At 41.5% G+C, this 16,311-nt stretch overlaps 1 protein-coding gene and 2 long non-coding RNA genes across 4 annotated transcripts in view; 1 reads left to right on the forward strand and 2 right to left on the reverse strand.

The window, feature by feature from the left end:
* Positions 1-9,177, reverse strand: part of LOC102149901 (uncharacterized) — a 154,893-nt gene extending 145,716 nt beyond the window's left edge. The window contains exons 1-2 of the long non-coding RNA XR_011420986.1: positions 8,974-9,177; positions 1,811-1,905 (exon numbers count right to left, since the gene is read on the reverse strand). This is a non-coding gene — a long non-coding RNA (uncharacterized lncRNA). The remainder of the gene's footprint in view (positions 1-1,810; positions 1,906-8,973) is intronic.
* The window catches only part of DSG2 (desmoglein 2), a 49,519-nt gene continuing 42,298 nt past the window's right edge, over positions 9,091-16,311 (forward strand). The window contains exon 1 of one of the 2 annotated variants that reach the window (XM_070220856.1): positions 9,091-9,265. Coding sequence is in view for 1 of the 2 variants with exons in the window: in XM_023647610.2 (XP_023503378.2) it covers positions 9,335-9,568 (234 nt within the window). In the remaining variant the exon portion in view is untranslated. Of the gene's footprint in view, positions 9,266-9,334; positions 9,569-16,311 lie in introns of those variants that run through there. The other variant, XM_023647610.2, reaches the window with a different exon arrangement.
* Positions 10,064-16,311, reverse strand: part of LOC138915279 (uncharacterized) — an 81,094-nt gene continuing 74,846 nt past the window's right edge. Inside the window, exon 3 of the long non-coding RNA XR_011420988.1 lies at positions 10,064-16,233. This is a non-coding gene — a long non-coding RNA (uncharacterized lncRNA). The remainder of the gene's footprint in view (positions 16,234-16,311) is intronic.

Below are 16,311 nucleotides of genomic sequence, written 5' to 3' on the forward strand. Positions count from 1 at the left end.
AAATCTTCAAAATGAACTCAACTCAAATAAAGTTAAGAGTGCTGACATGCAAACTACTGAAACCATACAAACTCAAAACATCTATATTATCTGATCCAAAGTCTTGTTTGACAAATGCTCAAACAGGCGGAAAAGTAACTTGTTGATCAAAGGCGGAGTTAGGAATTGACTAGGCAAATTCTCTTTCTGCGACTCCAAACTGCCACTGTAAAATTTCTTTTTTAACTAATCCTTTGCCTTAGCCACAAGGCTTGTCCTGTCTAGTCTACACTGCACAGGAAATTCCTCTGAATACACAAGCAATTGGAGATGAATGCATTCATATCAAATTGTTATCTTGTACAATCAAACTGATGAGAATAACCAGATGACCGCAACTTTTCAGTTGAGCTGCCTTGGAAAAGGGGAGAAAGGGAGACTTTTTCCCCTAAGAGTTCTAATTATGTCATTTCCACCAAGTAGAAGAGGGCATGGCCAGGTGGTTTTGGGAAAAAAGCTAGTTACTTGAAAATTAGCACGAAAGGAATGATGCTATTGACCCAATCTCCAGCCAGATAGATATTTCAGGCAATGTTAGCAGAACAGCAATTAGTACACAAAGAAAATGACCACATTTTATGTTCAATTTCTATATGATTTATGGTGCCAAGTTGCTGGCCAAGAGAAAAAGAGTTTTATTTGTAAAAGCTAGTTGACTCAACATAAAAAGGAGAGGAGTGAAATTTGTCTTTACCTTTGCATGTTTTTTTACCTTATTTCTAGAACATGATATACTTGTTTTCATAATCATCACTATCTCTTGCTTCTTTTAAATATCTGACCATAACTAGTTGATGTTTCTTAATTGTTTGGTAAATTAGTTGACAATAAAGTATAAATTACACAATAAAGTATATATCTGTGAAATAAATCACAGAAAGCACATTGTTACTCCTCCTTGCAGGATATATTTTTAATGCTTAGAATACCTGTTAACTCAGAAAACAAAATGAAATTTCATTATCATTAGGTCATAGGTCAGGAGGTGGGGTGTTTTGTGTACAGACACTTTCCAGTGTCCCTCAAATCACATATTTGGCATCTATCCATGTAGGCCACACAGCACACCTGGGACTCGGGTTTCACATTACGACCAATTGACCTAATACATCTGGTTTCTAAGAAATAAAAGTAAACACAATGTTCTATAGAAGTCCCATTATCTTGTTATTCCTGAAAGCATAGAAGCCACAATCTTCTTCTTCTATATAGATATACATAGATCTATACAGATATATCTTAGATATATTTATATCTCATATATAGATATAGATATAGATATCTATATATCTACATATATATTTCAATCAGAAGATATATATATATTTAATTCTTTTGTATTCCATTGATTCCACAGAATCTTTATATATATACATTTGGTTTTAGATGGCTTATTCATACCTCTAAAGCAAAAATCCAAGGTATAAAGAACAATAAACCATACTCTATGGACTTAAGATTCCAATTATGGAAAATTCCGAAGTATAGACTGATTCTTTTACAGTACCAAACAATGGAAACTCACAGCAGCACTTTTATGAACCATAAAGCAATTCTTCACACGAGCTTTCACGGACAGGTTTTACTTTGCTCAACTCTAAGTCTTCCCTGTAATACTTCTCTGAGTAACTCGCTGAGTTGTCATCAAATTTGCTGATTACTTCAGATGAATGTTCTAATCCTAAAGTTAAGAAAGAACAATGATACACTCTCTTCCTCTCTTATACCCATAAGGGAATTAGTCACAAGAAGTCTTTGTTGACTGACTCACCTTTATTGTAGCTGAATCTGGATAAAATGGGTGTGACTTTCTCCACAGGTACGGTATCACCCAGATACTGTTTCAGTAGAAGTTGAGAGGTCCACCTGAAAAAAAACCATATAGTAAATTAACAGAAAATTGCCTAATAAAATAACAGATCTGCTTTCAAGGCATATAGTAAAGTCCATAATGAATATTATGATTTTTTAAAAATCTTTAACCACAAATGTCCTCAGAAAAGCTGGTAATGGTCACTTTTATGGTTAAAACTAAATTATCAGGAGGAATTTTTTTCCCATTCCCTTCTTTGTATTTAAGTTTTATTTAACTGGTTTGCTTAATGTTTGAACATCTCTGTCTAATAAAATCTCTAAGTGAAAACTAGAGCAGGTAATGAAACTCAGACTAGGTCCAGTGCAAAAACAAAAACATAGACAAAGAGAAATATACTGTTCAAACAAAACAGGTTTAAAAACATTTTCCTTAAATGCTCAAAAGCTAGAGCCATTTTGCTTCTCTTCTCTTATGACATCTGAAAGACTGCTTCACTTTCCTATTCCCTGGGTTTGTATAAATGTAACTGAGTTAATTAAATTATTATTTATCATACTAAGAGATTTTCAATTACTTTTGTTACAAAAGTAAAATTACCACATAGAAATAATTTGCCATTGGTAATATCTAATTTGGAATTCAAGAATAATAACGTTCTAACTTTTTGGTCAGCATAGCTCATGCAAGTGTGTGCTTCAGAGTAGTGGCTCCCAATATTTTTTCTGCAGGACGCGTGTGACAGATGCCATTCACAAGCCCGCGCCCTCCAACAGACAGATTCACACTGAGGCTCCGTTCTCCTTCCCGGCTGGAATCAATCCTCTTTCTCCACCAGAGGGGGATGTCAAAATGCAAGTAAGTAACATCATTATTGAATAACTTGAAATGTGCTCTAACCATTTTAACGAGCAAATCATTCACAAATTTCAGAACTCAATCATTAACAAATTACTACATCTACTGCTATGGTACTGAAATAAAAAACCATCACCAACAAGATTAATTTTAAAAGTAAATTATAATGAATAATTTCATTTCTTTGAATCCTTATTGTTTTAAAAAAGGAAAATTGCTATTTCTTTTTGAGATCCTCCTTCTTTCTACCAAAGTATTTATAATCATCATTATGGATCATTTTGAAAAGATCTTAGGCAACATATTACTCCCACGTTTGCTCTCCAAAGCTATTGCATTGCTTCTATTTGATTTTTTCGTTATATGTAAGAATATCACTTGTCTACGTGCAAATGAATCAAGTAACTGCCAAGAAACCAGTATTCTTTTCAGTCTTCTGAGGGCTTTTTTCTGTTTATCTCCCTGGGCTCATTATTCACGTTGGGTCAGCGTGATGGTTTCTGTCTGCGTTCTCGGTAAACAGTCCTGGGCCTGCCCATAAGCACTGCAGGTCCTATCACGCAGGTGAGGGATTCCTGCACAAGGCTGCTGTTAGCAACCGAACACTCTCCTCCTCTCTCCCCAGCCACTGATTTCCCTTATCTTTCCAAGAATTCCCATAAACAAATCCTAGAGTGAAACCAAAGCCAAAGACTTATTCTGGATTTTTTTTTTTCAGAAAACGTAGTTGAGTAGATAAAATCAACATTCCCAAGTGTCACATGCCTGTAATGAATGCTTTCTTTGTTCATCTCTAGAGGGAAGAGCAATTTTCCATATTGTTTATGGTTTTGCATTTCGTTCTCCTTAAGGAAGGGAGAGGAAGAACACAGAAATGTTCTCCACTGGCCTCTGAACTTCTCCAACTTCACGCTGTTCAAGCAGTCCTAGCAAGGCTCATCCTTGATAAAATTGTGAGGTCGGGGATTTTGTCCACAGTGAGCCAGGCCTCCCAGCAAACCCTCACCTCAGTTTGGTGACATTTACTCACATCCTTCCAGAAATGTAATGTTCTCTTGCTTTTTTCCCTTTTACCCTCATTTTACACACGCACACACCCTATCCTCCAAAATAACCTTGAAAATGTATTCTCGTATTCATTCACTCATATTCAACTAATATTTACTGAAGACCTACACTGGGTCAGGCACTGTTTTAGGTGTTCGATACACAGCAGTTCACAGAGAAAAAAGCCAGCCTTCATGAAGTCCACACTCTAGCAAATGGCAACAAATAAGTAAGTAAATGCACAGTCTTTGAGATTGTGATGTGTCAAGAAGAAAAATGAAGCAGGAAAGGAGGATGGGGAGCTCCGGGGGTGGGAGTATTTATAATTTTTAAGTGGGTGGTCAGAGAAGACCTCACTGATAAGGTAATACCTGAGGGGGAAAAAAGTGAAGAGTGAGAGAGTAAATCTTGCACGTGTCTGGAGGAGAACCTTCCAGGGAAAAGGAACAGAGAGTGCAAAGGCTCTGAGGTGGAGCATTCTGGTGTACCTGTGGTATCAGGCTATCAGGTAAACAACTGATAAGAGATTAACATGTCACCCTCCCAGTAACGGGCAAGTAACATAAAGGGAGCCTTCAGCTCAAGGATTCCAGACATTAGTCAGTAAGAGGGAGAGGCACTGTGATGGGACACCAAGGCCTTGCTGAGGTTTCCCAGACAACTGTTGCCTTGTACACACCTCAATCCAGCATTATTATAGTCTTATCACATTAAGATAACTTAAAACTAGTAGGATTTATTTTGAAAAAAAGTCGCTTAAGAAGTGTTCAGAACTTTACTTAGACCCAAGAATAGACTCTCGTTTTCTCTGCTGAGCCACATCCTATTTTGCAATTGTAGTGTCTTCCCCTAATTCTCCTCTGCCCCGTGGACAATGCTGACAATTTCCTTAAGCCATTTTGGTTCAGGGACTTTGCATCCGAGTAACCAGTCCTCATATATTGACTCACAAGGAGGAGCCTGTGGCTACAGCTCAGTTTAGACTGTGACTCACTCCATGGGTTTTCTCACTCTTTCGAGGTGTTGGCGTCTGTGACTGTACTCTCAGGGCTGACTGTTGCTGCCCCCAAAGTACAATGACCGTTCACTAAGGATGTGCTGGCCTCTCTGTACTAGACCATATGCAGACACATAGGCGTGCAGTCTGCTAGGCTTTCATTATTACTCTGCAAGTTCTAGCTCAGAAAAGCAACAAAGGTTTCCCCACTCTGGTATTAGAGGGCGTCCCCCACTCCTAAACTGGCCACTGCTCCTCTCTTACTGCCTAAGGTGGAGGCGGCTCTTGGTCCATCTAACTAGAAAGTCCATGAGACCCTCAACATCCTGACACCTGGTGACTGTGATGTGACTCGTGCCTTGGCTTCTGTGGAAAAGGGCCATGGCTCCGTCTCCAGGATTAAGGAGAAGGGCAATCCTCTCCCATTTCTCCACATCTAATGTAATACACTCTCTTCTCAACTGACCCGTGAACTCCTCCAGCTTCACCTTGTCCATCGCCTTCCTGCCACACTCAACTCCATGTATATCTGGGCCACTTATACCTCTTAACTATCAGCCAGGCCCCTCTGTAACCCTGACTTACACTCACTATCTGCTGTTCTGCTGCTCCTGGGCTGCAGTGTTGTTGGGGAAAACATACATACACAAACCAACACATACACATGTGTGTGTGCACGCATGGACACACGTGCATGGCACACACACATACAATCCCAGACCAACATTCTTTGACCAGATCCACTATTAACTCATCCACAATGAATATTTCAAACACCTTCCTTTACAATACTCCTTTTTCACGTATAATTCCATTATGCAAGCTTGATTCAACAACTCTATTAATCATCTAATATATGCTGGATACAAGGGGCTAGGCCCACTATGAATACGATAGGGCCTCTGCTCTCAAAGATGTAACAAGCTTGGGAAAGAGGAATGGGTGGAGGAGCAGACATGAATAAAATAACCACAAACCATGATGTGAATGCTGCTATGCATGTTGGATGAATCATTTTGAACAGGGCCACAGAGAATGCAGGGAAAGGTAAATAACTGGATGGGGAGAGTACGGGAAAAGGAGAATTGAGGAGGACCCTCAGCTTCCTGGTTTGGGTGGCCAAGTTGACAAGGCATACGAAGCAGCAGAAAGCTTGAGCTGGAGAGGTGTAGAGGGATGGGGAAATCTTTTTTATCAGTATGCTGAGTTTGATATGCCTACAAAATTATTATGGTAGTTTGAGGTCCCTGTGAAACATCCCAATGGTAATGTCCCATGTTTGAAGCTTAGGAGAGAAAGGTGTGACAGATTAGCACAATGGGAGTGGCTACAAAATCATGCTAAGAAGGAGAAAAGAAGGAAAGGAAAGAATTCAAAAAGCAAAAGCATTTAACATGTAGGCAGAGAGTAAGAAATGGGCTGAGAAACAACAGCCAGAAAGATAGACAATTAGGTGACTGTTGCTACTCAGAAATCTACCTGCAGCTGTGTTTTCCTTCTCATTTCAAACCACTTGCTAGACATTCTCTAATTGGATATTGCTCTAATATCTCAAATTCAGTTTTACACACACACAAAAATGTTTTTACTTCTGACTTCCATGTTTGTATCAATGTGATGAAAGAATGCTTTCTTCACAGATAAATCTGAAGGCCCTGACTCTTCAACAACAGCGCCTATGCTTTGAGTTACTCTGTCCAGGTAGGTTCAATGTCTCCTCCACAACTATTCATCCTTTAAGAACCCCCCCACCCGCACTCACTCCCAAGAAACCTTCTCTAATCTCATGGTCCAAAGTGTAAGTTAGGGCCGCTCTTCGCTGCTCGCAGTGCAGTCCTACCACGGCATTGATCATAGTTTATAAGTAGCTATATTATTTCATAAGTGTCTATTTTTGGATCTTTAGATGAAAGAACACATTTATCTTTGCATCCTCAATAAAACGCAAATTAAACATTTGCTGAACAGGGACAAACTAAAGTTGAATAAATGAAGGAATAAATGAGTGGAGCTAAACCAGGATGCAGATTCCTTTTCTTACTGCCCTTCTCACATTTCCTAGAGCTATTTATTTTTCCTGTGTCCACACACCATTAATTGACACTCTATGAGTAAGCCTCTTGACCACAATAATCATTTGTTGTATTGTAATAGCCACATATTTCTGTGACTTGCTTCTAAGGCATTTCGTAGGACAGCAACCTGATTTAGCTCTCACATTTTTGACATTAATTCTAACACACATACTCGTTGGGATTTTCTGTGGAATTAAAGGGTCAGCCATTGATCAAACCATGAATCAAGAACTGTCAATTTATAAACGGATCTTTAATGATGGAATGTATTGGGAGTAAGGAGGTGGTGACAGAAGAAAAAGTACACATGAATTTTTGTTGGTCTTTAGGAAGCCTTTCTTTTTTACAAAATGTTTATGTTTCAGATAATATTAAGAGATGATTCTAATAACCTAATCACCTGAAGCATATTTTCACCTGCGTGTATGTGTGAGGCAAAGTATTCTGGGAAACATAACTCAGGTAGGTATTTTGAATATAGACGTTTGAACACAGACAAACCTAGACGTTAAAGCTAATTATTTGCACAAAGTATATTTTGAACTCATGCATTATAAGTACGTGTCTTAAGAAAAGTACACTTACCATAATGTTCAACTAATTTAGGGGGAAAAATCCGTAAATTAAATCTTTCACATCTTGTTACACTTCAATTTATTTTAAAGTACTCAGTGCTTCATTGGTAATGCCATTTGTTCTCATGCACAGATATTTATGAAACGGATTTGCTCTCAGGCCAGCAGAAAGAAGTCAGAAGCTAGAAAACTAGCTGTGTATCCTCTGACTTTTAACAAGTCCCTTCAACTCAGTGAATCACAGTATTTTCAAAGAGAAACTAACTCAAGAATGACCTACTATGGCATTGGATAGTGCATGGTTCGACAGCTTCTCTCAAAGCCTTGGAATAAATGTCTTATAGTGGAATACTATCCCAGACTGACTTTGACAGCCTCCAAGGGAGACTGAATAATTCAATGGAAATAAAATTTTCATTAGGTATTTCTCATTCTGGAAGACACAGTTATCTTCATTATGAAATAGAAACTAAAATCTTGATAATGAGACATAAATACTTGCCTATAGGACCCAGTTGCAAGAGCACTAATTTTAGGTAGGACTTATATATGGTTTCCAGGAATGATTTCCAAAGTGTTTTGGTAAATCCCGCCTTGTTTAACTAGTTTGCCCGGTGTGACAGGGAATGAGAACTATCCCTAAGGTGTACTACCGTACATGTCCAACTCAAGAGAAAGGAGAGGACACTAGAAGACATACCTTCCTCCTGATTCAACTGCATAACCAGTGTTTACTGAGTCTCCCCTGGTACTTAGCCTGGAAACGGTGGTAATCTAAGCAGACAGTCTTCCTAGACCGTCCTAAGCTAACTTAACCACTGACACCCAAATAACACTATGAGAAAGTCACTCAGCAATTAAGCCCCAAACAAATAGAGGAGAACGTGGTTCTCTCAGCTCAAAGAAGGAGTGATCCATGGTGTCTGGGGAAGAAAGGGACCAAGGAGTGGCAGTTGTACTGGATCTGGAAAAGCGGCAAGATCAGAACTGGGGAGGGAGGTACAGGGGGAGGGAGAGGAAGGCACTTTTGACCACAGAAGGAACTCTGCTATTTTGGCCAAATGTAATGCCAAACTTCTCTTTCTAGTAGCAAGTCAAACCTTTATTCTTTCATAGGCTCTCCCAATACTTCAACATCGATAGTTAATCTTTCTTAGAAGCTTCCTACTGTGGGGCTGATTCTAGTGTTTCCCTTTTTCAAGAAGAGTTCGATTTAACATTTACACTTGTAATAATAATTATACTGGTTGTAACAACTACCACTTATTAAACCCTATGTGCTAGACACTGCAGAACGCTTCACATGGATTTTCTCATTTAATCTTCACAACATCCCTACGTATTGGGCGCCATTAATCCCATTTGACAGATCTGGAAACTGAGGCACAGAGAGGTTGTCCAGATCACACAGCTAGTAACTAACGGGGCGAGTCTTGGACAATTGTCCTTTTGGATCATCTGTGATTCTTCTAATAACTGTTTCTCCCTGAGCCAGGTAAGCTGCAAATCTGTTGGAAGCAGTGAAGGGGCCGTGGGGACGAGGTGAGAAGCCTTTACAGAGACAGTCACCTGAAATCCTGCTCCAGACCCCCGGCTCCCCGCGTCCCGTCTCTCCTCTCCGCGCCTCCTGCGCTCTGGCTCCGGCGCGCAGTCACCTAGCGCGGGACCTCCCGGTGGCCCGGGGGCCGGGCCGGCTGAACTCCGCAAGGCCTGGCTGCAGAGAGCTCAGTTTGTCCCGGGGCCGTGTGGCCCAGAGCTCCCTCCTCCCGCCCCTCTCCTGGGAGGAGGGGATCGGGAAAGAGAGGACGACGGGGCGGGGCCTGCCACCCAAGTCCCAAAGCCGGGGACGTCACGGTGCCAGGTGCGCGTGGGTCGGGGGTCGGCCGTGCTCCGCGCACCTCCCTCCTCCGCGGCATCCCCACACGGCGGGATGCGGCTCGGCCGGGCTCCGGGGGCCGTTTTCGGCGGCGGCCACACCTGGAGGCGCGCCTCGGGGCAGGGCGGCGCGGCCGCCGCTGGGAGGCGGCCCGGGGCGGGGGCGCGGGAGGAGCCGAGCGCGCGCGGGGGAGCGCGGGGAGCCGGCGGCGCGGACGGAGCGGTGCGAGGCGCCCGAGGCGAGGGCGCGATGGCGCGGCGCGCGGAGGCCTGCCTGCTGCTTGTGCTGGTAAGTGCGGAGCCGCGAGCCGAGGCGCGGCGCCCCGGGCCAGCAGAGCAGCGCGGGCGCGGGGTTCGCCCCGACCTGCCCGCTTCCGCCTGAGCGGCGCCCGCACGGCCGGCCGCGCTCCCTCTTTGTGCCCCGAGGGGAGAGCGCCGGGCAGGCGGCGGCGGCGGCGCGGAGCCGGGGCAGAGCGCGCCCTTGGAAGCTGCCAGCCGCCCGCGTTCTCGCCGCCACGCCCGAGCGCCCTTTTCTCACTGTGATCCGTGGGTGTCGTGAGCCCTGCAGCGGGGCACCCCTTTCCTGGCGATCGCCGCTTTGTTCGGAGTCTCTCCCACGGGCAACATGGAGGCAGGAGAGGCAACAGCCCTGCCTGCTCCCGAGCGCGCTCAGGTTCTCAGCGGTGCCCCAGGTGCCCCAGCCCCCGGGCCCGGTCCGTGAACCGCGGAAACCTGGAAATACCTGCATTCTTACTTAGACAGTAACAATGGGTTTTCAAAAAAATGCATTTTACAAAGTTTAATTTTTTTTTGTTACTATTAAAATCACCCCCCCCACACACACACACACAGATAGTTTTGACTTAAAACTCACGAAGTTGGTGTTTTGAAACAGTTTCCTAGTATTAAAGATAATGAACATATGTAATAGTTTTAAGATTTTTTCACTTTAAGAGGTTACAGGAAATCAAAGTGTAGAGCCACAGTCAAATGGTGTTTTCAGAGGTTATTCTTAAAGAGAAGGGCTTCAGCCGCTAGAAAACAATGTTCAATCTCTGGATCTCCTTTTCCTATGCTTCATTTCTATGCTCCAGTTGGAATTTAAACTATATTTGCATTCTGTTTGTTAAAGGAAAAGGAATTACACATAAGCAATGTATCTGGCTTATATGGCTTTGCTAAGTGGGTTCGATGAAGAGATTTTATTTATATATAAAACAGGAAAAAACATGACTACTTGAATCTGTGGATTTAAGTGAACTTTCCCTTGATAGCATGCTAATTAGGACCTTTGGCACACCAGTTCATTTTCATGCTCTATTTATCCATTTCATTTTGCCCAAGTCATTGAGGTAATTTTTCAATTCAGGTTCATTTTGTTAATAAAACTTTTTTAAGACGTAATTTTGGGTTTTGCTTTTGGCTCCAGAATAACAGAGCAACTTCTGCTCTCCTCTGGCTGCTCCCTGGCTAAGGAGAATACCACGCTGACCCGGCACCGGGCTCCCTTTGAGGATTAAATATTAAATTCCTTCCACATAAGAAAATAAATTAACTTTCCCTGCAAATGACATAACAAGCAAGCCAATTGAACTACATTTACAGAGAAATAGGTAAATAATTCAGGCATTTTTTTACTTTAGCAATTAAATAATTTTAATTTTTTGGATAATAATTGTTCCTTTAAAAAGTGATTATAACTGAACTGAAACAGATTCTTGGACTACTCTTTGTATTTTCTATTATGCTTTTTGTGATAAAAATTTGAATATGTTTATTTTTGGTCAGAGAACAGCAGGCACTTCAACATTTTGTCCCCCAATATGTTTGAAGAGTAGTCTTCAGTAAAAAATAAAAAGCGACTCGTCTTTAGAAGTAGTTCTTCAGGAAATAAGTCTTTTATAGAAGGGAGTATAAATTGTAGTAGTTATGGGTCAGAGTTCACTTGCAGATAGCATAATTCACCCTAGCTAGTTAAAGCAAGAAGAGATTTATTTCAGGGCATCAAGTTAATTGCATGAGTGTCGGAAGGGTTGAGGAAACAGACCCAGTTTGAGCTCTCGGTAATGACTTCAAAGCCACACAGCAGAACCCAAGCACTTAGAGAACTGCTGCCTCGCCTGTAATCAGGAACTAATGCTGCCACTCCCACAAGGTGGAAACTGCCGCAGTTAGGCTGCTACTTTTGCTGCCAGCTCCAGAATCATGCCACATTTGCTAGGAGGCATACCATCCTATTGAATTGGTGCTCATGAATCTAGTGATGGACACTAGAGCCATAATAAGCTTGCTGCAGAAAACCAACTCTATCCACATCTATGCTTGCCAGCAAGAACGGCAGACACATAGCTTCTGCTCTGCTTCCTTTCAGATCTCATGTAAATACTGATTGGTTGAACCTAACTCACATGCAGAAACTTAGCTGCAAGGGAGTCTGTGATATGTGGTCTTTAGCTTTCCTCTGCAGTTCAGGGAGACACACCAGAGAGGTGTTGAGTGGTACCCACATAGCTATCACACAGTCATTTAGCCCAACTCTATCAAAATGGAAAATAGAGACAAATTTGTGAAGAAAGCCAGAGAATCTTTCCTCATCAAGAGTTCTTTACCAGGGATCCACCAACTCCCAAATGGTCCATAGATAGAATTCAGAGGGTCCTTAGACATGGCTGGGAACAAATTACATATCTATTTTCACAAATCTCTAACTGCAATTTAGCATTTCTTTAAATTATGAGTGTAGAAAAGACTGCAATAGCATTAGCAGTACCTGTGACTTTGTCACAGTAGAAGTCACACATACTTTCATATCATGCAACAGTTAGCTCAAGACACCATTTAGTCTTATCACTAATATGCTTTCTACTAGATCTTATTGTTCAATACGTTGATAACAAGGTGCATGATATTGCATCACAGATTGGTGTTTTTTAAAAAATTGTGATAACTATTTCAATATTGAGTTCATTCATAATGTGATGTTTTTTATTTTATAACTTTAAAAACATTATTCTGAGAAGGGGTCCATAGGCTTCACCAGACTACTAAAGAGAGCACTTGAGGGAGGAATTTTCTGGTGGTTCCCTCAATTTTACCTTTGACTAATTAAGCTTGCCCTTTAAAATCAAGCTACATTTTAAGGATTCAGTGATAGCAAATTGTACTGTGGACAGTCATACCTATTAGTGTATTCGTTTCTTAGGGCTGCTGTAACAAAGTACCAAACACTGGGTGGCTTCAAACAGCAAAAATATATTGTCTCCCAGTTCTAGATGCAAAAAGTCTGAAATCAAGGTGTTGGCAGGGCCACACTCCCTCTGAAACCTGTCAGTTTCCTTCCTTGCATCTTTTTAGCGTTTGGTGGTTTGCCTGCAATCTCTGGCATTCCTTGCCTTGTAGATGGATCACTCCAGTCCTCTGTCTTCACATGGCCTTCTTCCTATGTCTCTTCATATCCTCTTCCCTCTGCGCCTATCTGAGTCTCTCCAAACTTACCCTGGTTATAAAGACACTAGTCATATTGGATTAGGGCTCACACTAGGACCTGAACTTGGTTAAATCTGCAAAGACCTGTTTCCAAATAAGGTCACATTCTGAGGTACTAGGGGTTAGGACTTGAACGTATCTTCTTTGGAGAGACACACTTCAACCCATAGCAAGTGTGTTCAACTATCTATAAATTGTCAATAACGTTGGAGTTTTGCCTAATGTTCTAATATGCAACTGGATAACAGATTTTAGAATAAATTTAAGTATAAATTAGATTGGAAATATTGAAGCCTATAAGAATAATCAGTTATCATATTTGGGACTTTAGAAATGTATGATTTCACATTTGTTTTTCTTTCTAAAATTTAATAGGTAATGGGAAAATGACAGCTCTTAACAGAAGTTTCTTTGATTATAAACTTAGGGGAAAGTACTTTATGAAAAGATATGAGCATTCATTTGGTCTGAATTCTCCCTAATCATTAGAAATACCTTATGAGCTAAATTAAAATCCCAAGGCTGAGGTCCAGAAATATGTATTGACAAAAACGTCTCAATTAGTCTAATTATCAGACAAGTACAAGAGTGAGAATTACCAGTCTAAATTTTGCAAAATAGTTCATTCATGAATGAAGCATACGAATATTTATATGGGAAAAAATTACTCATAGAATAGGCATTGGTATTCTTTAAACTGCCAAATTGTAGTAAAATTCAGAAAACTTAATTGAAATCATAAATGAGCTTTAGAACAATTTGAGCATTTCTTAATCACAGATCACAGCTTTTTTTTCTATCTTTCAATGTGCCACTGATTTTAGCAGATGAAAACACTTTTCAAACATACAGTCCATGTATGATGAAAGGTGGTTTTCTCTGTTAAGTTTATATTAGAGTATCAGATGTATACCACATATGACATCACATTATTTTTGTTTATTTCATATTATTAAAAAAATGTATTGAGATTTTTATCGTATGCAAACTTGGTGATTAGGGTGAAGGAGGCGGGAACAACAGGATTTATACCATAGTCTAATGGTAAGATGAGTAATGCCCACAAGAAAGGAAACTGTAGAAACTAACCACATATGACCACTATTTAGTGACTCCCTTCTCGATTCTAGGCAATGTGCTAGACATTGGGAAACCACAAAAAAGCCAGACATGTGTTATCCTCATGGTGCTTACAGTCTAGTAAACAAATAAATAGCTAATTTCCAAATGGCTCATGGTAAGAAGAGGAATGATAACAGAACACATAGTATCGTGAAGCCTACAGAAGGAGCTCTAGCACTGAGCATCCCAGCCAAGATCTGAGAATAATTATAAATTAGTGAGATGATACAACGAGAAGGAGGGAGAAGAATGTTCTGGGTAGAGAGAAGAGCATATGCAAAGGCCTGAAGACAGGGTGCATGGTTACTTGGAAGCACTGAAAGAGTTCATTGTAACTGGAACATAGACTATAAGGCAGAACAACATGCAGAAAGATTAATGTAGCCTTCTTGATACCAAGGGAAGCCAGAAAAGGCTAATTGACAAGGGAGTGGTGTTAGGGAGGTGTTCAAATCATTAAGAAAATGAAAAGATGAGTTTTGGTTGAGTTGGTCAGGAAAGCATCGAGAAAGAAGAGATGGTAGTTGACTGATTGGGTACAGTTTTGCCTCATTATTTCAAAAAAAGGAGGGGTTCCAGAACTTGGGGCATTGTGATCAAAGACAGGCAGAAAAGCCCAGAGAGTACATTGGAGGGAGGGTGCAGCCTGGCAGGGTTGCTTTGGGAGCAGGGGTTCTTGAGGAAGTGTTGGGAGGCAGGGGTGTGCAAGGGGCATTTTGGTTGTGACAAGGCCTGGGATGCTATTGGTGTTTGGTACTCCAAATCCAGGGATGCTAAACATCCAGCAATCTGCAGAACTTACAAGAATTGGCTACTCATGAAGATTTTTTCATACTGGAAATGCCAATAGCACCCCCAGTGAGAATGGTGATCAGTGAGAGGTTCTAATGAGGACTTCAACTTACTTATCTCTGTCCTCTTTTTAAAATGCAAATATCTCTCCGGATTGGTTAAGCCTTGGTACATTCATTCAATCAACAAATATTATTGAGCACCTACTCTGTGCCAAATGCTTTTTTAGGTCTTACGTCAAAGTCCCACCTTCATGGGAATTAGTGTCATCAGTCAAGCAGGTGCTGCCAGGCTGACTGGGGAATGAGAGGACAGATTTGGATGGAAATGAGAAAAGATGAGGAGAACTCAGATTTCCCCTGTTCTAAAATACCTCCATCCCACTACTTTTTCAAGTTCCCTACGGTGCAAACGAACAGAAAATAAAATTAAAATGAATGGTCCCTACCCACCACCTCATCTTAGAGATCCACTCTCAGACCCAGAAAGTGCTCATGGAGAAATTGGGCAAGGGGCCTAGGTCAGTCATCATCTTAACACTATCAGTCGTCTCTTCTTTCAAATATCTCCTTCCATTGCTTCCTCACTGCTCTAATAGGGGTCCTTTCACCTCTAGGAAGCTACAGTGGTTCTCACCTCCTTTTCTGACCCAGCACAGTAGAGGGATATGCTGTACACACATCACCAGGAGACAGATATGGATGGGAGGCAAGGGAGGTGAGAGTGGGTGGCACAGCAGTGGCTGAGAGGGTGCTGCCCTTAGGATAGCGTGTGTGTAACACAGTGCCCTATTCTCTATTGTCTGTTATCTCTCCTGCCTCCTCAAAGGATTCCCCCAGGACCTGAGCTTAACATTTCTACAATCTGTGCCCTGAGAATCGCATCCTTCTAGCCACTCAGACTTAAAATTTTGGTACCCTCTGACCCATTCCCCTATCTTCCACACACAGGGCATTGCACGTACTAGTGTCCCCATAAAGACTTGCCTCCATCCATCCATCCCAGTACCATTACCCTATTGCCTGTCCTCATTACATCTTTAATCTTCAGACTGCCTCCTGCCTTTCATCTTGCACAGTACTGCCAAAAAATCTTTCTGAGGCTCTGGTGTCCTAGTATCCCTAACCAGAAGCTGTCAATGGCTCCCACTCCTTATAGGATCAGTGAAGATCCTTGGTACAAATGTGTGTCCTTATTTTCTACTTGCCACCGTCACGTAGTCTACATGCCACGGTGCACAACTTCTTGTTCTTTGCCCTCAGTCTCCATGTTCTGGCAGGTGCTGTCTTTGGAGTTTACCGTGGGGGAAATTGGGTGTAGGGAAGAGAACTTGACATTTTTTTGAGCATCCACTGTGTGCCAGTCACTGGATCTAGCGAATGTTATTAATGGGCAAAGCCAGATAGAACTCAAGTCCCCCGACCATAGGCTTCTTGTCACTCCAAGGGCATCACCGTCACCTCCTTTGCAGCAGTTTTCTACAGTTAGTCATCAGTAAGGCCTGAACTTCTGGACGAGATAATTGGTTTAGTCTCATTACAAGTTAGAATCATTCTAGAAAGGAAAAAAAGGAAAAGAATGTAAATTAAGATGTCTAGTTTCACAGATGATAGTCTTGCAAAAGTATTCATA

The sequence above is a fragment of the Equus caballus genome, chromosome 8 (genome assembly GCF_041296265.1).
Source record: "Equus caballus isolate H_3958 breed thoroughbred chromosome 8, TB-T2T, whole genome shotgun sequence".
NCBI lineage: Eukaryota > Metazoa > Chordata > Mammalia > Perissodactyla > Equidae > Equus > Equus caballus.